This window comes from Pinus tabuliformis, chromosome 3_1 (assembly GCF_031772625.1).
Source record: "Pinus tabuliformis cultivar Carrire ecotype Pingquan chromosome 3_1, CPIR1, whole genome shotgun sequence".
NCBI lineage: Eukaryota > Viridiplantae > Streptophyta > Pinopsida > Pinales > Pinaceae > Pinus > Pinus tabuliformis.
Genome location: NC_142301.1, coordinates 245,572,330 through 245,596,093, shown reverse-complemented (window position 1 = coordinate 245,596,093; position 23,764 = coordinate 245,572,330). Strand labels below are relative to the sequence as shown.

Here is a 23,764-nt window from a genome sequence, read left to right as displayed (position 1 = left end):
AAGTCTTTAACAAATTCAAAAATTTCAAGGTTGTTGTGAAAAAATTGCAAAAACTACAATAAGGTGATGGGGACCAATAATGGCGGTGAATTGTATTGGAATGGCTTCAAAGAATTCTATAAGAAATGTCATATAACAAGGCGAAAGACCACCCTACACACACCTCATCATAATGGAGTTGTAGAGAGAATGAATAGGATGTTGATGAAAAAACCAAAAAGGATGTTGAATTGAAGAATGATGAATCAAACTCAAAAGAACATGAATCGGAAGAAGAAGAACCACATACTCTGGTTTTGAGGAATTCAATTCAAGAAAGAAGGCAATCGAAAAGTTATTCTCCACCTGATTTCTCTTTAAATTTTGCTTTGTTTATTATTGATGCTGATCTTTGAATTGTTAGAGAGGTAGTGGATTTAGAAAATAGCACTCTGGAAAAGGCCATGGCTAAAGAAATGGCTTTGTTGGACAAGAATGAGGCGTGACATCTAGTAGAGTTGTTGACTGGAAGAAATCTCATTAGCAACAAATGGTTTTTTAAGAAGAAATTGAATGCAAAAGGCATATTATAGAAATACAAAGTGCGTTTAGTAACAAAAGGTTATTCTCGAGTTGAGGGAACTGAATTTGGTGAAATCTTTTCTCCTATAGTTAACTTTTATTAATTCCATTTATATGTTGTTATTGCTTTTGATTTTGATGGACATAAAAACAACATTTCTACATGGGGACTTGGAAGAAGAAATTTATATGAAGCAACCATAAGTCTTTACAATGAAGAGAAAGAAAGAGTTAGTGTGCAAACTAAAAAACTGTATATATGGGTTAAAGCAATCACGAAGGATGTGGTATGAAAAAATTGATAATTATTGGAACTTGACTTCACAAGGAGCAAAGCGGATCATTGTGTATATTTTAAATTATTTGGTGATCATCTTATTTATTTGGTCTTATATGTGGAGGATATTGTGTTGATTGGAAATGACGAGTAAATCATCCAAGAAGTGAAAACTCAATTGTCCTCTAGATTTGATATTAAATATTTTCAATGCTACAAATTTCATTTTGGGCATGGCAATTAGAAGAAATCAAGCAAACAAGTAACTCTAGTTAAATCAGAGGAAGTATCTTGAGACAATATTACAACAGTTTAATATGCAAGAATGTAAACCGATAAAAGTGTCTATTCTTGTAGTTGTGAAGTTGTCTCGAGATCAATGTACCAAGACACAACAAAAAGAAGAGGACATGTCTTGTGTTCCATATCTCAATGAAGTTGGAAGTTTGATGTGTGGACTGGTTTCTTCTACACCAAACATTAGTGTGTGTATTAAGTAGGTAGGTATATGTCAAAATTAACGAATGAGCACTGGACAACAGTAAAAAAAAGTTTTCGATTATTTATGTGACACTATTAGCTATGGGTTGTGCTACCAAAGAAGATCGGGATCGAATAGAGTGACAGACATACATGGTTCCATTGATGCAAATAACATTGGAGATCTAGATTGCAAAAGATCTACAAGTGGATATGTATTTAGCCTATTTGAAAGAGCTATCAATTGGGTGATAAAGAGACAAACTATAGCAGCACTCTCAACTACATAAGTTGAATACATGACAACCACCCATACAAGCAAAAAATCAATATGGTTATAAAGATTGTGTTCAAGTATTGAGTTGGTACAAGAAGCTGCAAGGATAGATTATAACATAACAAAGTGCAATCTTGCTGGGAAAAAACCCGGTGTATCATTCTAAGACAACATATTGATGTGCAATGTCACTTTGTGAAAGATATGGTTGAAGAAAAAAAGGATGTTGGTGAAGGTGAACACTTTGAATTTTTGCAAATTCATTAACAAACTTTGTGAGCACTAGGAAGTTTTCTTCGTGTAGAAGAGTAATGCGCATTATTTTAACAATTCCATTGATAAAAGAAGATCACTTGGCAGAAAAATTGTATTAAAGACATGGAAAAAAAAAACCTTTTAATTTTGAAAATTGCATAAAAGTATTAAAAACATGGGAAAAAATATCTTGATGTTTTCAATTGTTGTTGTTTCTTTTGTGATATTTTCAACAATTTCATTGGTAAAATATGATAAATAGACAATTTTTTCATAAATCAACACATAATGATATTTAACTATAGATCCAAAATAGTTTACCATGTTTCTTATAGGATTCAAAATTATATGGTTGAGATGTAAATTTTTATTAACCTAATACACAATCAACTAATAAGATTTATATGTGGATTAAAAAACATTTCCGAGTTATATATAAAATTCAAAATTCAATGATTAAGATGTAAATTTTTATGAAACCACAATCAAGTAATAAGATTTCCATGCACATAAAAAAAACCTTAAAACTTTACATTTCATATTCCATATAATGTAGAATCCAAACTTCTATAGTTGACATATAATTTTTTTTATGAGCCAAAATAGTAATAAATAAAATTTCATGTAGATCCCTAAAAACTTTTCATGTTCCATGTTAAATTCAAAATTATAATTCCATAGTGGAGACGTGAACATTTTGTTTATGTAAACATACACACCAAATATGTACTGCCCTATAATAAATTAAAGCATAACTAATTGTATCTACGAGAAAAAAACTCTCACGCAATTCAAATACATCTCAATATACTAAACAATTCAAATACATCTCAATAAACTAAACAATCGTGTATACAATAATGACTCTATTAGTTTCTAGATATACTTACATATACTTATCTGCATTCATTCATTGTTCATTTAACACACTAATTACATATTTCACCACATACATATTAATTACATACTTAGCTGTATTTATTCATATTTCACCACATACATACTAATTACATACTTAGCTGTATTTATTCATTATTCATGTAGCAAACTAATTACCAATTTTACCACATACTTCCATTGAGAGAAAAACTTCCACAAAACTGAAATACATCCTAATATAATCAACTTGAACATAAACAGTTTACAATAATGACTATTGATTTCTCCATATAGTTATGACTCTATTAGTTTCTAGATATACTTACATATACTTATCTGCATTCATTCATTGTTCATTTAACACACTAATTACATATTTCACCACATACATACTAATTACATACTTAGCTGTATTTATTCATATTTCACCACATACATACTAATTACATACTTAGCTGTATTTATTCATTATTCATGTATCAAACTAATTACCAATTTTACCACATACTTCCATTGAGAGAAAAACTTCCACAAAACTGAAATACATCCTAATATAATCAACTTGAACATAAACAGTTTACAATAATGACTATTGATTTCTCCATATAGTTATCTTCATTCATCCATTGCTCACGTAGCCATGATTTCTCCATATGCTTATCTTCATTGATCCATTGCTCATCTAGCCATGCTAACTACTTATACATTTCACCATACATACTTCCATTGGAGTCTTGCAAGGAATATTCCCAGCAAGCTAGCTTTTAGTGGTCACATAACAACCGGGCATATTAAAAAAACTATGAATCGCCTTTTTTTTAAAACTCGTACGCCTATATTGAAAACTGTACACTCTTGACATATTGCCAGTGTATCAGTCATCTCCAGTATACTCCACAATATGGTGATTTGTGTCTACTTGATTCCCTGAAAAAACACATATATCATTCGTAAGCACCAGTTTCGATTCTGGCACCTTAAGAAGCCCTTTAATTCTTTGGTGGCATTCATTGCCAACTAAAATCTTTTGAACAACCTAAAAATATGGAAATCCATGTATATATATTGGATATAAATTCCATAATAATTGGGATGACAATTGTGTGACACTGTCGAAGTCACAAAGAGTAATTTCTTGTCCATCTGTTGCAATATCAGACCAGCTGCAACTTCAAGCTTTGCCAAAATGTCTGCAACCTAGGCTAGTCATTCCATGATGCACCGACCACTTTGGCCATGAATGCATATCTGTCTGCTGCTTCGTCAATCTGCAGTTGGGAAAAAGTGTTATATTTAGTATGAAACGGACATTTCTGCAACGTACAACACACTTGAACAGAGTAAATCGAGTTCTAATCCTTGCCTGGAACACAATGTCATTCACAGGTGTGGAATAGTAAATACGCTTTGAAAATCATAACTTTACAAACAATTAGACACAGCTAGCTGTCTACAGATTTTATTTCTTACAAGCAAATCACTGAAAAATTGCATATAGAAAAAGCATATTACGGAGAAATAATAACTCACCAGCTTTTGGGTTGGCCTTCCTGCACCATGGCCAGATTTGGTATCAATTCGGCCAATAATGGGGTTGGTCTGTGGACTATTCTCCACGCTCTTACATAGAACATATTGCATCGTCTATATACACAAGAAGTTCAAAATCGATATAAACAAATTAGCTATGGATTTAAAATAAATTATAAAAAACACAAATCACACATATGTTATGTCTGTTTGTGAAAATAGGGACGGAAAAGAGCCACCAATGGCTTGTGCATCAATAGTTGCCTATAAGCTTCAACATTCAAATATCAAATATTAGTTGACATTTCATGCAGGGCCAGAGCCATATCAAGTACTCACTGCTAGGAGCTTCAAAGAGTGGAGTGGCACAACACGGTCGTCATGATCTGCTGTCAATAACATTATAGCAGGATACTGTAAATTCTGTCCCGGTTTGTCCCATGGTGTCTTTACATTATGCAATGGTGAGTATCTGCAGCAATGAAGAATGTGTTATACGAACAGTTGATGGTGCCTTTGTTGATGATGCCTTTTTCAAAAAGCAAGAAGTTCGAGCAAATAACCCTAAGGGTTAGCTCAAGTGGTCTAGAGCCAGACATGAAGTTCTTTGATTGTTGCTAGTTGTTGCTGATCACAAGTTCGACTTTCCTTGATTCCCTTGGGGCGAGACCCCATATTCAGGGCTGACGGTTTCCCCAGTTTACCATCCATGAAATGCGGGAAAGTACTCCCGGATTTCCAGTGGAGATTTCATTCCAAGTAAATAAAAAATAAATAAAAACAAAACAAAAAAAAACTAATAGAGCACTTTTTGATAGGGTGAATAGAAAAAGAAAAAACATTTTATCTTCATTTCAGATCACTAACAGTTTGAATATTATTTAAATTTTAGACACTGGTACTTATTAGTTAGAGAGACAGGCTCCATTTGTCCTCTTACTTAATCAGCCAATGAAATTCGTCTTCCTTATCTGAAGAGCCATAATCAGTAGTCCACGCATGGCCTGCAGATTTCAGCACAAGTTCCACCATCAGTTGCCCTGCAGATGCCTATGTCTAGAGATTACCCTAACAGAGGGGGAGAAGTAGTTGAATATTATTATCAAAGTAAACTTACCAATAGTAAATTTATGAAAACGCAACATGTCCATAACACCCACATGAGCCAGTGTGCAACCAAATAGGTCAGGTCTCTGTTTAAACGCAAAATTAACGATCAAAACCTCTTATTTCACCGAAAAACGATCTGCTAAATGCTCCCTACATTTCTTTTTGAATAAGTTTTAGGAAAACCGATACAGAGACAAAAACATTTTCTCTGGGATAAACAACTTTTTCGATCGGATTCTACATTGAAACGAAAGGAGGAAGGATTGAAGCAAGCAACTGGTTTATACAGGACCTTTATTTAACCACGCATCTTATCATCAAATACATGGACATACCTGATTTGTGCAAGCTGCAACAAGAAGTCCACCATTACTGCCTCCTTCAATACATAACTTTTTAGGTTGTGTATATCCCTCTGAGACAAGGAACTCGGCGGCAGATATGAAATCATCAAAGCAATTTTGTTTTTTGGCAAGAGAGCCAGATTTATGCCATTCTTCTCCATATTCGCCACCACCACGAATATTTGCAATTGCAAAAACTGTCCCTAGATGTCTTGAAATGACAATACGACCAACACTGAAGTTTGGAGTGATGCTTATGTTAAAGCCCCCATAACCATATAATAGAGCTGGATGAGAACCATCAAGAGCAATGTCTTTCTTGGATACAATGAACATTGGTATCTGAGTTCCATCCTTGCTAGTTATGAAAACCTGACAACAACCGAGACCGATCAGTAACAATATTATATTAGAAAACAGTCACATCAGTAGTCAATCCAGATGGACTGCATGATATTACCCATTAGTATTAAGTATTCCAATTGAGGAGAATAGAAACATCTATCTTGTAGCAGGAAATTAAATGAATTCTAATGTGAAACACTGAAACCCTATTGCTTTTACAATTAGATTACTTGTTTAAAACATTCAATAGAGAAGATTTTCTCCCTAAAGATAGCCAAGCAAAAAATAGTAAAAATAACCATTACCTGTTTAGCCTCAAACTCTGTCCGATCAAAGCCTGGAACAACAGTCTCTCTGAAAACCACTAACTCTGGTTTTTCCAAATCTAGGTTGCATCGATAGATAATGCCAGGGGTAAGAAAGCTTGTAAAACCAATAAATATCTCCTTGTCTTTACGCCTTCCTGATATTCCAGAAACTGACCCGATATCTATTGGCAAATTATGAAGCAAATTTCCAGATTGCAAGTCTCGTATTTGCAAAACATACTTGACATCGCTTAAATAGCTTAATAGAAGTTGATTTCCATTGACACAGCATGCTGATTCAAGCACGTCCTTCTCAGATTCTCCAATAACGTCACTCCAAGCTTCCGGCTGCAAAAGGTCTACACGAACCAATTTATACCTAGGAGCATTTTTATTGGTTCGAAAGGTGAACAAAGTGCCATCATTTGCAACAAGATCATACTGTGCTTCAAAGTTGTCAATAAGTTTTTGGAAAGGAAGCATCTCTTCCCTGCCTCTGAAACCTTCAAGACCTTCAGGAAGAGAGGTAAGATCACAATAAAAGAGCCTGTTCACCGGGTCACAGCCTTCTGTCATATATAAAAGAACATACTGCCACAAAGAAAACAGGTAACTTTAGACATAGTTACATTTACCTATGAGGAGGTTCATATTTGTAATGAGGGGAGAAGATTAAAAGATGAGATGAATGTCCACTACAAATATGAACCTCCTCTTCGAGATTGGATTATAAAAATCAATCAAAGGTAAATGTAACGATTGAGTCACTCCAAAAAAATGCAAAGCATTCTTAGAAAATTAACATAGAAGCCCCAATTTGAAATTGGTGATATAGTATTCATTCGTTCATTCATCTACGACCTATGGTTTTAAAACAAGGAAGAAGAATTTCATTGGCTTATTAAGTAAGAAGACAAACAGAGCTTATCTCGCAATTTAATAAGTAACATATTGTCTAAATAAACTTCAAACTGTTAGAAATATCAAATGAAAATAAATTGATTGTTCATTAGTAAATTGAAGATGCCGTGTTTGGAGAAGAAACGGATGAAGTTCAGGTAGGCCTAAAAGAAGTCACTGGATTTCATGGGAAAGAAGCTACAAATTGAATATACAGGTGATATTCTACCAATTCAAACAGAAAAAGAGACCAGGTATTGATGGAGATGGCATCCTAGGTCTTGGATATATTGATTATTCACTAGATTCCTAAGAATTAATGTAGGAATGGGAGAATCAAATGCATGAGTTGCATGTTACGATATTCAGTTCAAGGAAAGTGATAAAAGTATAAGAAGCACAATCAGCAATCAACCACCACAAGAAGAAAAAGAGAAGAAGAGACTGTGTACCTAAAAATAATCTGCAAGAAAGATTAAACAAGAAAAAAAAAGAAATTCAAGGGCCAAAATTTATTTGCAAAAGGCAAGATATGTTAACATGCAAAGGCAGAAAACTCAAAAAAAAAGACAATGGCATACAACAGCAACAGTCCGTTCTTGTTAGAATAGAGGTAGGGTAGCAAAAGTAACAACAAAAGGCAAGAGGCAAGAGAAATAAGGTCAAGATGAAGGATGGAATTGTTAGGAATGCTGGATGGAATTGTTGGGAAAGTGTGGCATGTCACATGCCTATCTCCACACCATTCATGTCTTTGCATTGTAATCTAACTCCAATAAAGGAATTAGGGTTGTAAGCTAATTTGGGTAAACTAATTAAATTTTGGATGTTGTATAATCCTATATATTGTATTGTAAATGGTGAGATTAATACAATGAGAGATAGAGGTGTGGCTCTAACATTTGTTGGTTTCGCGGTTAAGGGTTTCTAGAGGAAATCTCTAAGCATTGAGTGGTTTCTAGAGTAAATCTCTAAGCATTGTGTGTGAATGCTATTGTTTTCCATTTTGTTTTATAAAGAATCTGCATGCATCGGTTTACTATAGAAGTTTAAAACTTACATTTAATATTAGATCTGTATTATTGACTTCAAAGGGATGCCTTCATTACTAAGGGTTTGGCCCAATTTTTTATAGAGCAAATTTATCTTGGGCCTATAATAAACCTAGTTTCAATGGAAGCTTGCAGTGGTGATTCTTGTGTTGAAAGTGAATGGTGATCAGTTCTAAAATCTGTTGAAATATGTAACGTTGAAATATGTAACGACGTTCGATCTTCATAATGACATATGTAATCATGATTTTATGTATTTGATGTAATGAGAAAAATAAATTATTATTGTTGACCATGAGGCATAGGTTTCATGCTCAAGTGGATTTTATTTTATAGGTGGGGCTTATGAATCATTGTCATGTATGAATGACCCTTTTGGGCATGTTACATACTGTAAAAAGATTTATCAAAGTCAAAGTCAAGTCAAAGAACTCTCCAAAGACCATGTCATAATGCAAAAGAACAAGTCAGCCTTCTCAAGCATCAAGTTGGCCTAGAGACAACTTCAAGTCGGCCTAAAAGCATGGAGGAAGAGTCTATATATAGGAGGACTTGGCCTCACTTAAGGAGGCATTCATTCATCATCATCAAGTTCGATCTAAGGGAGAAGTGACTGAAAAGGGAAGCGAAGAAAGAGATAATCTCCAACAGAAGAAATCGAAGGTTTGCATCTGTTTTAAGGCTTGAATCTGTCACACGTGCGAGGAAGGATTAGGGCATTCACCTGTTGCAGAAAGGCTGAAGTGCAGACCCTTAGGAAGCCGAATCAAGACAAGGAATTGATCTATCTTTCAAGCCGAGATCACAAGAAGATTAACTCTAGTCAAGCGAAGGAGGAAAAGGACTGAAATTACCCCAAGTCTGCCACATGTGCGAAAAGTACAATCCATTGCAGGAAGCTGAAAGTTGCAGTCAAGGAGGCCGAGAATCTCAGACTAGTGTTGCAGGAGCGAAGGCTAAAGTGGAAGAAGAGATTGCAGCTGAATCAAGAAAGGATTAACTTTGACTTGAGGCAAGTTGACTTGGTCTTGGAGAAGTTCTTGGTCAAGGGTCTAGGTCTTGGAATTCGTCAATTGAAGATTCTATAAGAAGAAGAATTCTGTGGGTTTTCCTCTCAAGCTTGGAGAGGTTTTGGCCCTGGCTGATCACCTATATCTTGTGTCTTTTGTCTCATTGTTCATTATGGTTTTGGTAGCTGTTTGATGAAGAAAACACAATAATAATCAAAGGTAAAGAAGAACCTAATCAAGGAAAAAGAAAAGTCTTCACAAGCAGTTATCATTGCAAGAGAAATCATCTTTATGCTACTGCCCCAGATTTCTCAACATGGTATCAAAGCTAAGCTGACAAGTCAAGGAAGGGCAGCTCAATAAGGAACATACAAGGACCAAAATATTATCAAGGGCATCAAGAAGATCCTTTCATCTCCAAGGAATTTCAAGGACAAGGATTACATAAAAGATCTCAAAATCCCTAGCATTCTTGGGTACCTTGCTTATTTATCAACTCAAAGAAAGGAATACTCAGAATTTAAGAAGAAGGCTTGATCAAGTTCTGAAATTCTCAAATCTGAAAACAAAGAAATCTAAAGAAGACTATATCTCTCTCAAGACATTGAAACTCAATCCAAAGTTCAAAAATTCTGGCTTCAATCCCTCTCCAAGTAAGCAGACTTCCAAATTGTGTGCATAATGAAGCGATTTTTTCAAAAGGCTGCAGGCCTAATTCAAATATTCAGAATAGTCAGAATCCTTTGACAAGAAGATCGAATCTCTGTGACTTAAAGAAGAAGACTGTTATCTGTAGCAACCACATGATTTCCAGACATCCTCAGAAAGGAATCAAATTCCTCAAGAAGACCGAGAAATTCATGAAGATAGTTCATATCATATTTTGCAAAGCATCGTGTTTGGGATGAATCAATCATCTATGGCACTGAGGGTGCAACCATCTTCAAATCAAATATATTTGTTCTCTGTACAACAATCAATCATTTGTGAAGGCTAATTTCCTCTACAATCATCTATACATTCTGATAAGCAGTTAAATAAAAAACTACAGGCAGAAAGTAAGTGCAACAAAAGGAGTTTCCATTATGAAGGTTTTGTTGCCAAGAAGTCTTGTAAACATCAAGGTAGCAGAAAGGAGCTACAAAGGAGTTCGTGAAGAAGCAGGTCTCAACAAGAAGGGCAATAATTTCCCTGGTTAAAAAATTCTTGAAGAGAACATAAAAGTCAGTAAAAACAACAGTACCATGGCATCCTGAAATACCGACCATTACAGGTAGGTATCCATGAGGTATGTACGATATTTTCCTTTCATTTTTTAAGGGTCCATCATAAGATGTTGTAGGGTTAAAATTATGGCTCTAGGGTTTGTATTTTGACAGCTCATAAGAAACCCTAGTAATGAGGAACCCTAGTATTAAGGTACTTGTTCCCTATGATTCCTATGATCTCTAAGGTTTGTTAGGATTCTAGAACATGGGATAAACCCTAGAATAACATGAAGAGAAAATAATATGATCTAGGGTTTGAACTTAAGAAACCCTAGGATGACCTCTTGATTGCATAAAATCCTAGAAAGATAACTTGACATCATATTTTAGTATTATGTACTTTGCTCGGGGTACTTGTCAATAAATATTGCAGGTACAAGACATAAAGGTGAATAGGATAAGCCCTTGTTTTAAGAAGCATGATAGAAGTAGGGAACTATACTAACCCTTGGGCACTATTCATGATGTATGGATACCTGCAAGAAATAGAAGGTGGAAGACCTCTACCATAGTTAAAGAATTACAGTCAATAAAGTATGATAGGATGCATCACATTAAGAATGGCATACGATTGAAAGCAAGAGCTCATGACATCATTATGGGAAGCTTGAAAGATAGTTGAAGTCTATGGAAGTCATTATTGGAAGGAAGTAGCTCTTGGTAACCTCATTAGAAGCATAAGTAGCAGTTATGGGTAAAACGAGAATCATCTAGTATGAAGCTCATCATACATCATTGGGAAGGAGAATCTGCAAGATGAGGATAATCAGGGTCCTCGGCTGGAATCTTCGTTAGAAGGTTCATCTCTTGAAAGATGCCTCGCTAAGAATTCCACTTGGGATGGGATTCATTGTTTAGAAACCAGTGATGCGGGGGAGCGCCCCCCCCCCCCCTTCGAACCCGCTCCCGAAGCGCGCTCCGGCGGGAGCGGGTCGGGAGCGCGCTCCCCAAATCGCTCCCGGACGGGAGCGATTTTCGGGAGCGCGCTCCCGTAAAAAAATTTGCGCTCCCTGGTCTGTGAGGGAGCGCTTCAGGGAGCGATCGCTCCCGCGCTCCCGGAGCGCTTTTTAATGCCCGGGAGCGATCGGGGAGCGATCGCGATCGCTCCCGGGCATTAAAAAACGCTCCGGGAGCCGGGAGCGGTTCGGCGGAAAAAAATTCCGCGGACCCGAAAAAAACAAAAAAATTAACTAATTTTTTTGGGTTTATAAGCCCAATGGCCAAAACAAAATCATTTCAATGAGATTGAGCTTGAGTTTGAGAGCAAAGGAGCAAGGAGCAAGAGCTGAGGAGCAAGGAGCCAGAGCTGAGGAGCGAGGAGCAAGTGCCAAGGAGCGAGGAGCAAGCTTGCAGAGGTAAGTAACTTAATCATTTAGTTAGTTTAGTTGGTTAGGTAGTTAGTTTGTTTAGTTTAATTTACCTGTTTGAGTTTAAAGATCATTAATTTAAATTAAATTAATAAATTAAATGAATTAATCCCAATAAACTAAATTAATTTGCAGATTCAAGACTCAAACCCTACAAACATCAAACACGATGGACCTGGGGATTTTTATTGGCATTTTCCTCTTCCTGGTCCCTTTTCTGGTTATTATGGTGGTGGAGAGTAGGAAACGGAGGGGGCCTGAAACTGAAGAGGTGGATGAAGAAGCCGGAGGAAGTCAAATAGGTGAAAACCCCAGTGAGGAGGATGTGGAGGGTGAACATGAGGGTCAAAAAACTAAACAAGACCAAACTCCATTGTGGAAATATGTTCACAGGCCTGAAACAGGGAGGGGGTGGAACCACTAAATTTCATTGCCCCCATTGCAACAATGATTTCACAGGCTCATACACCCGTTTGAGAAGACACCTTTGCGGGAAAAGGGCATGGGATGGAGAGAAACAAATAGGAATCAGAACTTGCGACGCGGTGTCAACAGCAGATAGAGCCAAATACATAAAGGAAGAGGAGGACGCCCAATACAAAGCAAAAAGATCAAGGGGTTTCTTTGAAAGCTCACAAAGAACTCCTTCAGCATCCTCCCAAGGTAGTGGATATGGACATGGAGGCTCAGGGTCATCATCTTTACGCCGTAGAACCATATCAGATTTCCTTGATGAGGGGTGTAGGAATGATGTGGATTCAAAAATTTACAGGTTCCTCTATGCAAATGGGATACCATTCAATGTTCTACGCTCACCTTATTGGCACGAAATGGTTTCTGCCATAAATGATGCCCCTAAAGGATACAAGAGCCCTGGGTATGACAAGGCAAGAACAGTTGGCCTTGATCATGAAAAAGCAAAAATATCACATTCTTTGAATAAAATGACAAGTTCTTGGACTGACAATGGGGTGTCCATTGTATCTAATGGATGGACAAATGTAAAAGGCAAGCCATTGATAAGTGTTCTTGCTGTGTCCCGAAGTGGTCCCATTTTTCTAGCTGCACATGATTACTCAGACAAGTTCAAGACCGCTATCAACATTGCAGAAGCATTGCTTGAAACAATTGAGCGTATTGGCCCATACAATGTCATCCAAGTCATCACTGATAATGCTCCTAATTGTAAGGCAGCGGGAGCAATTATTGAGGATAGATACCCGAACATATTTTGGTCTGGATGTTTGGTTCACACATTGAACCTTCTATTGCATGATATTGTCAAAAACAAAAATGAACAATACCAATGGATTGGTGATTTGTACAAGAGAGGAAAAAAAATGATAAAATTTATTACAAATCATAGCAATACCCATGGCCTTTTCCGCAGTCACTCGAGATTGGAGTTGCTGAAGATTGCGAGGACTAGATTTGGTAGCTATTACCTCACCTTCAGGCGCCTTTTGAAGGTAAGAGAGGGTTTAGCTAGCATGGTATCAAGTCCAAATTGGCAGGTGTTAAAGGAAAGGGCTACAAATGTAGCTGACATTGCAGGTTTTGAAACGGTGGAGGAGGCCGCTCTTGATGGGCAGTTTTGGACAGCTGTGAGACAGGTATTGGATTTCACCAAGCCAATTTATAACATGATTCGGTTTGCAGATACAGACAAACCAGTGATTGGCGAGGTGTATGAGCAAATGGATACCATGTTGGGGGAAATAAAAGACATTGTTAATAACAGAGATCCCGACTTGTACAATCTGATTCACGATTGTGTGTGTGAACGGTGGAAAAGGCTTAACCTTCCACTACATTGCTTGGCGTATATCCTTACGCCAAAATACTACTCAGATTCTTGGTTGGGCAAACCTGCAGCAGGGGGTGGTGTTAGGACCAAACCCCATTTAGATCGAGAGGTAACTAAAGGATATCTGGATGCATTAGAAAAGTTGGTGCCTGACAGGGAGGAATGTGCAGCTGTGCGCCTTGAAATAGGCAGATACTTCACTGGCAGTGGTTTGTATGGTAACTTCCATGCAATGGACGACAAAGATAAATTTGATTCTCTCACATGGTGGGAAACATATGGCGGCGACGGACTTTTGCGAAAATTGGCATTGAAAGTTCTTGCACAGGTTGTAAATTCTTCTTCTGCAGAGAGGTGTTGGAGCACCTACAGTTATATACATAATGTGAAAAGAAACAGGCTCAACGAAAACCGAGCAGAAAGCTTGGTTTATGTGCACTACAATTTGAGGTTGTTGAGCCATTACTGTGATCGGGCTAATGAAGATCCCACATATAAAATTTGGGACAATCACCCTGAGGACGACAATTTGGAGGATGGCATTGTACATATGGAAGAACTAGAAGATGAGCTTGTACGGGATGAAGCTGAAGCAGCTGCAGCAGCCATGCCACCTCCACCTCCACCATCCAGTAGCAGTTCTCGGGGCCCGAGTCTTGTTCCATTGCTGTCGCCACCTCCATCGACACCCTCGCGTGGAGGCTCTAGTTCTGGTCGTCGGTCTGGGCGGGAGACTCCTAGAAGACCGCCAAGACCTACTTATACTCCTGGAGACTCTCGTGGCAAGGGCCACTTGTAGATTTACAGTTTACTTGTCTTTTTTAGTTTCTATTAGACTTGTCACTTTAGTTTTCATAACTGTTGAGTGTTGAGTCTTGACTCTTGACTCTTGACTCTTTCATATCATTATGACATTATGATATTTTTTGTAAACATTATATCACTGTGACAATGAAAATTTGAAGTTTGAAGTTGGGCCTTGGCAATTATAACTCATTGGTAATGATTGTGAATTATGAATATGATGCTTTGTGAAAGACTAAAGTTGTTTCATTTCATCTCATTATTCATGTTTCATTTTATAAATTTTTAACATTTCATATCATGTTAACAGTTAGAAGTTAGGACTTAGAAATATCTTCGATATTACTTCTTGTAATGGTTAAACTTGGCTTACAAGTAGAACTTGTTACTTTGGTGATCAATGATGATAAATGTTATTGAATTGAATGTTATTTATGAACCATCATACCAAAATGATGGTATGATGACAAAAGAATGCAGCAGGTCAAAGATGACTGAAGCACTCTCAATCAAGGAGAGGAAGTTGTTGAAGGAAGTCCAGATGACCAAAGAAGAAAAGAGGTATGTATGCATATGTTCAATAAGTCATGTTATTATATAGTTGCAGATAGTAAGGATGCATGCTCTACCTCATAAGCATGATCAAGGGAAAAGGGTATCTTTCATTAAAAGGATGCATAAAGGCATAGGTCACATATTAACTAGATGAAATCAACATAATATGTCCTCATCAAGAATATGAGGTGGTTGACAAAATGAAGGAACTATGATTGGGAGTTCCTGGGAAGTAATATGTGAATAAAGGGAAAAGAAGAAATCGTGAAAGAGGCAACTATAGAGAAGGCAATCAACATCCTATGACTAGAAGAATTGACTATTATATCTCCATGGGAAACATATGAATACCTGCAACTATACAGAAGGCAACCAACATCCTATGACTAGAAGAATTGACTATGATATCTCCATGGAAACATATGAAGACCTTGGAAAAGTCTGAAAAGAAAGAAGACCCTTGACAAAAAAATATCTTGGAGATGTGTCAATATGAATGCAAGATATTGATGTTGCAACAACAAGCAGATGTCATGATGAAGGGCCATCACAAAGGTTATTTTTTATTTGATGTTCATTTCTGATTTTTTGAATAATATTTGGATGGGCTTGATGTTGCAACAAGCAGATATCATGATGAAGGGCCATCACAAAAGGTAATTTTTTATAAAAGTAATTTTTTATTTGATGTTCATTTCTGATTTTTTGAATAATATTTGGATGGGCTTGATGTTGCAACAAGCAGATATCATGATGAAGGGCCATCACAAAAGGTAATTTTTTATAAAAGTAATTTTTTATTTGATGTTCATTTCTGATTTTTTGAATAATATTTGGATGCGCTAATACAGGGCTACCTAAAGAAAAGTGTGGATATCATCTACAACTGATACTCATGCAGAAGGATGGAAGATCCTGAAAGAGACATGATGTGAAAAAGGTCATTGTATGAGGAAAAGCCAGATATGGTCCTATGGATCACTCTCCGAGGAAAGGAAGGATGACATGGCTGCCCTAATTCAAGAAGGAAGGTGATGGATGGTTGATGCCCTATAAAGAAATCCCAAAAGATGAATGATTGATAATATTAAAATGAAATTCATGACATCGAATGGAGGAGCGGTACAAGCAGCTGAAGGTCCCATGATCTCCACCAATGAAGAAAGAGTTGTTGCTGGAAACAGGTCCCTGATTAAGAGGGAGCCTAGAAGCAAGTTTCTGATTAAGGAGAATTTTGGAAACAAGTCCCTGATTAAGAGGGAGCTTGGGTACATTCCTTTTATAGGAATGGATACATTCCTTCATTGGAATGGGTATATCCTCCCTAGTTGAGAGGGAGAGATAGACACATCATTTTTGTTTTCACTTGGGAAGAAAGAATGGAGGACTAGGTAGTCATCTAGCATCTGATACTCTTTGAGGATGTGGTAGGGCATCCAAGATATAGTCGTAGAGGATCGATATTCTTTGACGACTGGGAATCCAAGATGAGAATAGTTTTGGAAGGACATACCCTGTGAACACTCGGGTGGGATATGCTCATTGAGAGACACTGATGAAGGAATATATAAATCATTGGTCTCACCACCATCGTGCTCTGATCTTGTGGAGAGATAGAGTTGTTAGTCAAGGCCTTGCTATGTGACAATGTTAAATGATATGATGTTATACATATGGGTTACCAACCTTACTCTTCTTATGAGAATTCTTCAGATTGAGAATATCTAAGTACATTGTATGGATTATGAATACCTCCTTAATTAAGAGGGAGTTTTGAAATATGTAACTAGATTCGGTCTTCATAATGACACATGTAATGATGATTTTATGTATTTGATGTAATGAGAAAAATAAATTATTATTGTTGATCTTGAGGTAGATGTCAAGCTCCCATTGAGAGCTTCTAGGGCTTATGAGTCATTGGCATGTATGAATGACCTTGTTGGGCATGTTACATATTGTAAAAAGATTTATGAAAGTCAAAGAACTCTCCAAAGACCATGTCATAATGCAAAAGAACAAGTCGGCCTTCTCAAGCATCAAGTTGGCCTAAAAGCATGGAGGAAGAGTCTATATGTAGGAGGACTCGACCTCACTTAAGGAGCCATTCGTTCATCATCAAGTTCTATCTAAGGGAGAAGTGACTGAGTAATTAATCTATCTTTCAAGCCGAGATCACAAGAAGATTAACTCTAGTCAAAAGAAGGAGGAAAAGGACTGAAATTACCCCAAGTCTGCCACACATGTGAAAAGTAGAGTCCATTACAGGAAGCCGAAAGTTGCAGTTAAGGAGGGCGAGAATCTCAGACTAGTGTTGCAGAGGCGAAGGCTAAAGTGAAAGAAGAGATTGCAGCTGAATCAAGAAAGGATTAACTTTGACTTTGAGGCAAGTTGGCTTGGCCTTGGAGAAGTTTTTGGTCAAGGGTATAGGTCTTGGAATTCGTCAATTGAAGTTCATAACATTGATGGTAGAAGAATAGGATCTTTTTGGGGATTAAAATTTTTTTGACAGGCTACATTTTCTTTTTAATCTTTGGAAAACATCAAAGCCAAATTAAATCTTACCAACAAACATGACTCAAATTGCAAAATCTCATCTATGAACAAGCCTTTTTAATAGCTAGTCGGATCTGAAAGAAATATTATATGTTGTGACTGGAAGAATACAAATTATTAAAAAAATGTGTAAAATGCACGAGTGCAAGCAAAAGCATATGTGCAACCATAAAATTGGAATAGCCATCTAAAAAGGTATCTAAGATGTCATATTTTATTGGAAACACAGCACATAATATTCTACCAACCTTTCCATCTTCAGTTATTTCAGAGCCAACTGTCCACTTGGGATGTTCTGAATCTTTCCAGCAGAGAATATCTTCAGATTGATCAGTGCCCAAGAAATGGTAAAACAGTTGATGATCAAGATTGATATTCGTTTCCGTCCCTGCGTCTATTCCTTCTCCTTCTCTGTCAGTGAAAAACATGTGAATGTTTGGAAAATAAACAACCAACTGTGATAGAGTAAACAAGTAACTAAGCAACTGTGATAAAGTACATAATTCAACAGAAGAAAGTAAATAAGGAACAGAAAGAAAAGTACACAAGTAACACTATTATCCAAAGAATAGTACAGACTTGGGAGCTGGATAACGGCTGTAAAAGAAACCTTTGTTGTCATGAGTCCAGGTAATGGATGAAAATTTCACCTGTTGACAGTTGCAAAATCCTAATCTGAGGAACATAATTTGAAAACAATTCTACATATTCAATAAATAATAGTTCAAGCAACTTATAACGACATAATATACAAAAGCTGGGTTAAGGAAAAATACAGTCAACAAATAGTCCTTATATCCCATTTTCTCTTTACGAGAAGATGGGTGACATTTCTGTGTCGGTTGTTAATTACAATATTGAAGTGGAGACATATGTGCCACCAATAATAAAAAATTGGCTTTAAAAAAAAAATCTGTGGCTTGCAGCCTAGGATTAACTGAGGCTCGTATTTTAACTTATCAGATGTTCTCTGTCTACTAGAATTTCATTTGCAACACCTTGAATGTCTTATTCAAAAATTCCTTGCCGATTGAGTCTATTCCAATGCCTACTCGTGGAATGAATGACAGGATGTTTAAACAAGGGGTTAGAAAACCTACCCATGAAAGAGAATCAGGTTCTGTACTTTTATCTGCCACCCGGATAACCTTGATGTTCACCCAGTCACTACCACTGGCACTTAAACCAACTGCTAAGAATTCTGCATTTTCACTGACGGCAGACACACTTAATGCCACTGTTCCGTCTTCACTCAGTTTGTTAGGGTCAAACAAGACCAGTGCTTCTGCTTCCAGATTTTCCTGAATGTAAATAATTTAAGAAAACAGGAAGCAAATCAGATTTAAACTCCTTCCAAAACGAAGAAAAAGGAAGAAGAAGAAAGAAACAAAGGAATACTGACCTACCAAAGTATTAACAAACGAATAGAAATATGCTCAGGTAACAAATCAAATTTTCACCACGACTTATTCATATTCAGAAAGAAGTTGACTACGTTCATTTAAACTATAGCTTTACAGAATATCCCTATCAATCTCTTCTCATAATTTTAAAGTATACCTGGACATACAGGACACTCTGAGCTTGGAGCCCAGTGTTGAAGAAATAGAAGTACTTATCACCGCGTTTGTATGGACAGCCATATCTAGGATGGTCAAAAAGAGTTGAGATGCGCTCTCTCAGTTTCCCTCTTGTCTCACACGTCTGTAGTAGGGATTCAGTTAAGGAAACTTGTTTCTCAACAAAATCCTGGACCTCCTTTGCATCAGGGTCTTCCAGCCTGAGAGAAGAAAAATCGATATATATTACAACCTAAAATATGACAACAAGATTTCAAATCATATTCCATTCCTCAAATGGGAAAACATGAATTCCTGGCAATTTTTTATCTTCCATTTCGAAAAAACTGCACCGGTTTACTAACAAGGCATCGCTTTACCGTCTGTTAGACTGCGTTCTAGTGATGAGTTAAACTGTTGAGGAACTTGTTGTGATGATGAGTCAGGGTCAAAATTCAGTGGCGAGCATTATGATAATACAGTTGACCAAGTTTCCCAAAGGTGTGAGATCATGTTAATACAATAAACAATAACCATTCAAATATAGAGGTGCTGTAAAATATTGGTCCCATCCTAATGCGGTCTAGCAAATGAGGCTAGGTGCAAGTCCCGGATGACTTGGACGACATATAGACCCAGTCCCATCTTCTTAATCAAAGTTCTTTTAGTTGTAAAACCCATATTGCAAGGAGCTCTGTACCCTTTGCCGTCAAAGGAGTTTACCACCCAAAAAATTAACCAGAAGATTCTACAAAGCGAAAAATAAGGCATATATTCACAGGCCATTGTTAATAGCGGTCCTGTGGTAATGCAGTGTTTGTGGATTAGGCCCAGTGAAAGCCCTGGGTGATTTTGATGGAATAACTATTTCTCACTCATGACTTTGAAGCCAAAGATCTTCAAATTATAAAACTAATCTTGTAAAATAGGTCTTCAACTCATAAACCTAATTTCGTAAGCCTGTACCCTCTCCGCACAAAAGGGTTTTTGTGTTTTACCAATGAAAAAAATAAAACAAAACGACACAATATCTAAAATGAAATGATAAGCCGTTCCCCAGGTCCCATTCTTACCACAGTCTGCCCCTTCAGATTAGCATGTGTTTGAGTGATGAGGCCGGTGCAAATATTGGGTGATTTTCGTTTCTGTCAAACAGTAGGCAGCTATGAATTTTCCAAAATTGAATTCAAGAGAAGCTTACCATCTGTAAGGATCATGTACAGGCACCCCGTGATAGTTGTCTACTACAGACTCATCTCTCCTCGCTTCTGGATAGTCCAAGCGTTCTTCAGCGGGCAACGAACCCATATTGAATTCAGCAGCGTGGCACAGCGGAACCGAACGGTTAATAAATGAGGGTAAACTGCCCTTTGTACTCAGACGGATGCCCTTCCAAACGAACCTGCATTGTGTACAAATATATATGTACTTAATAATTAGGAATATGTTAATAAAACATAATTTATTTCTCAGAACGATAAGAATAATCCATTACAGAAAGGAGGTATCAAGTACTACTGAAATTGCCCAAACAACATAATCTAGTAATGGCTCTGAGCTGCATACAAATCATGGAAAATGGTTTCCCTTTAAAGATGTGGGTAAAACAATGCCTGTTCAATGTAGAAAAAGCAGGCCTGGCCAAAGGGCTAATCAAACGGACTGTGAGATTCATGAAGCTTTGAGGGATTGGCCTGGTGCGAGTATATATAAACATTTTAGGAATAGAGGCGACCAACTCTACGAAAAAAATGGAATGCCCGGTTATTGAAAGAGTGTTTGCCACGTCAAGAAACTGAATAGAAGTAGGCCCGAAAAACACTACTTTATATATATTTTAATAGAATATTGCACGAGTACTACCCCGCTGCGAACAGTAATTTCGAATTTTCAAATGATTGTGTAGTATAAAAGGTACAAATTGACAAAAACAAGGAACCATATCAGAGACGAGAATGGGTCAACCACCGAACAATAAAATCTAAAAATTCAATAGTGACGTCATAAATCAGAGCCCAATTTTAAATACCTATTATCAATTTTAATAAATTTTGAATTCTCTTCCCCATTGCAAACACAAAATCGGAGGAACCAGAGAGAATATAAATAACTAAGAATTAACTTGATCAAATTTAAACCAGACTGTAATTCCATTACCCACCAGCGACGAATTTGACCCCAAAAAATAAATAATATTCAAAGGAGAAAACATAGAGTCGTTATTTTCAAATTAGTTCACAGAAACAGCAGATTACTCAGCGGTGGAAAGAGGAGGATGGAAGAATGCAATACAGAGGACTGGTAGTAAAGAAATAAAGGACAACTAGACACCTAAAAGCATGTGCAGTGCATGAAAACAAAAAGCATACATCACTCTGCAAAAAATGCAAGCTCATAGTATAATAATCAACATTTTCTGAACAATAAAGCTACATGCAGAGGGGGGATCTAATAAAAACAAATATGTACCCAAGTACCACAAGCTTGATTTCATTCCAGTTCCCTGACAGAAAACCAATGAACGCTGTGGCCTTTTAAAGGCAGAGATTGTGGAATTCCACCAATTTACTGACCAATTGGTGTGTCCATGGACTTGGGTGCATTGAAAGTGTGCTGTGCCAATGTGCCATATGCAATCCAATGTGTACACATTGGGTGCTCATTGTGGTACCCACGAGCTCTTCCTTCACGGTCCGTTCCGTCTGGCCTAATGGGTTTGCTTCATTTGCGGAGAAACTGGGTGATTTTGTGCCATTTTCACTTAACGGAAACGGGAGTTTAATGCTCCGTTGAGGGATTTTGTAACGTTTCAGGGGGAGGGAATGGCGTTTAATGTCGCCATGCATGTCGACACCGAACTGCCATTGCCTCACAAGATTTTGGAAGTGCGAAAAGACCATGGAATTAATTTGTTATTATTCTATTGATTTGGAATAGAATAAAGTTATTAATCTGTATTTTCCTTATTATTAATCAAGGGGGGTTTGTCCCATTCTGGAAAGCAAGGCAGATGTTTTTTCCCAATTTATTTATATGACTAGGCACTTTTAAGTTTTTTTGTTAAGTTAATTATATAATAAGCTGAAATTTTTTATTAGTAAATTTTATAAGATTTTGTTAAAAATTTATAAATATTTTATTATATAAATTTTTTTATAAATGATTTTTTTGGTTGAATAGATGCATGATTTTATTAAGATGACTAGGCACTTTTAAGTTTTTTTGTTAAGTTAATTATATAATAAGCTGAAATTTTTTATTAGTAAATTTTATAAGATTTTGTTAAAAATTTATAAATATTTTATTATATAAATTTTTTTATAAATGATTTTTTTTGGTTGAATAGATGCTTTTATTAAGGTAAGTTAATTATATAATAAATAAATAAAAAATATTGGAGTATTTTTTAAGATTTTGATATAATTTTTGTATTCAAGCTTCTGTGATTCATAATGAATTAAACAAAGTCTTTTGTAAAAAATCACATGAGAGAATTTTTTGGCCGACGCATTTCGAACCAACAAGTGTGATTTATTATCAGGACCACCAGATGAACCACACTTGTTAATTCTCTCATGTGATTTCTACCGAAAGACTTTGTTTAATTTTGATATAAGTTTTATGAATGAATTTTTATTATTGCATTGAGAGGTGCTTTAAAGTTCACTTCATTGATTTAAGTATGTAAACAATTTTAAATGTCTATTTAATTAAAAAATAATAATGATAATAAAAGTAAAAAATATTAGGGATGACTACATCTAAATATTGGCTCAATTAATAAAAAGTTAAAATAATAAAAATAACTAAATTCACTTTGTTATATTTTGATTTTGTTATTAACTTGTGAATAGGTTTTGTTACAATACCATGAGCCAATACCATGGCTTATCAATACCGAAGCCCAAAAACTTAGACTAAAATATTTTATAACAGTATGACAAGATTCTTAACCATGGATATTCACCCTCACTTTACAGTGGATATTAGTAACTTGTAAAATTTGGTTTTGTTACAACCATGGTTTATCAATACTACATGCCCAAAAAAAATAACTTATTTCACAATCAAAATATTTTCTAACAATATGAAAATATTCTTAACCATGGATATTCATCCCCACTTTACCATGGATATTATTAACTTGTAAATAGGCTTTGTTACAATAGCATGGCTTATCAATATCACATGCCCAAAAAACATAAGTTATTTCACCATCAAAATATTTTATAACAATATAACATGATTTTTAATCATGGATATTTACCCCCACTTTGTCATTGATATTATGAACTTGTGAATAGACTTGTTACAATAGCATGGGCTAATGCCATGGCTTATCAATAACACATGCCAAAAAATCATAACCTATTTCACAATCAAAATATTTTATAACAATAAGGCTTTGTTACAATACCATGGGCCAATAACATGGCTTATCAATACCACATGCCCAAAAACCATAACTTATTTCAAAATAAAAATATTTTAATTTAATTTAATTTTATAACTTTTTTCAT

General features: G+C 36.2%; 1 protein-coding gene across 3 annotated transcripts; it reads right to left on the bottom strand.

Moving 5' to 3' along the window:
- Positions 1-3,255: 3,255 nt before the first annotated feature.
- Positions 3,256-21,831, bottom strand: LOC149186720 (uncharacterized). Of its 3 annotated transcripts, none has more exons than XM_089411099.1 (13): positions 21,714-21,831; positions 20,446-20,646; positions 19,246-19,465; positions 18,786-18,986; positions 18,265-18,335; positions 17,934-18,096; positions 6,364-6,957; positions 5,705-6,085; positions 5,377-5,452; positions 5,200-5,263; positions 4,599-4,731; positions 4,260-4,373; positions 3,256-3,997 (listed from the first exon to the last, which is right to left on the bottom strand). In XM_089411099.1, the coding sequence occupies exons 2-13, from the start codon at positions 20,550-20,552 to the stop codon at positions 3,932-3,934; spliced, it is 2,190 nt and encodes a 729-aa protein (XP_089267225.1). In that variant the 5' UTR covers positions 20,553-20,646; positions 21,714-21,831; the 3' UTR covers positions 3,256-3,931. The 3 variants fall into 3 exon arrangements, with proteins under 3 accessions (XP_089267225.1, XP_089267224.1, XP_089267226.1); XM_089411098.1 differs by lacking the exon at positions 21,714-21,831 and adding an exon at positions 20,858-21,010; XM_089411100.1 differs by lacking the exon at positions 21,714-21,831 and adding an exon at positions 20,811-20,980.
- Positions 21,832-23,764: the final 1,933 nt, after the last annotated feature.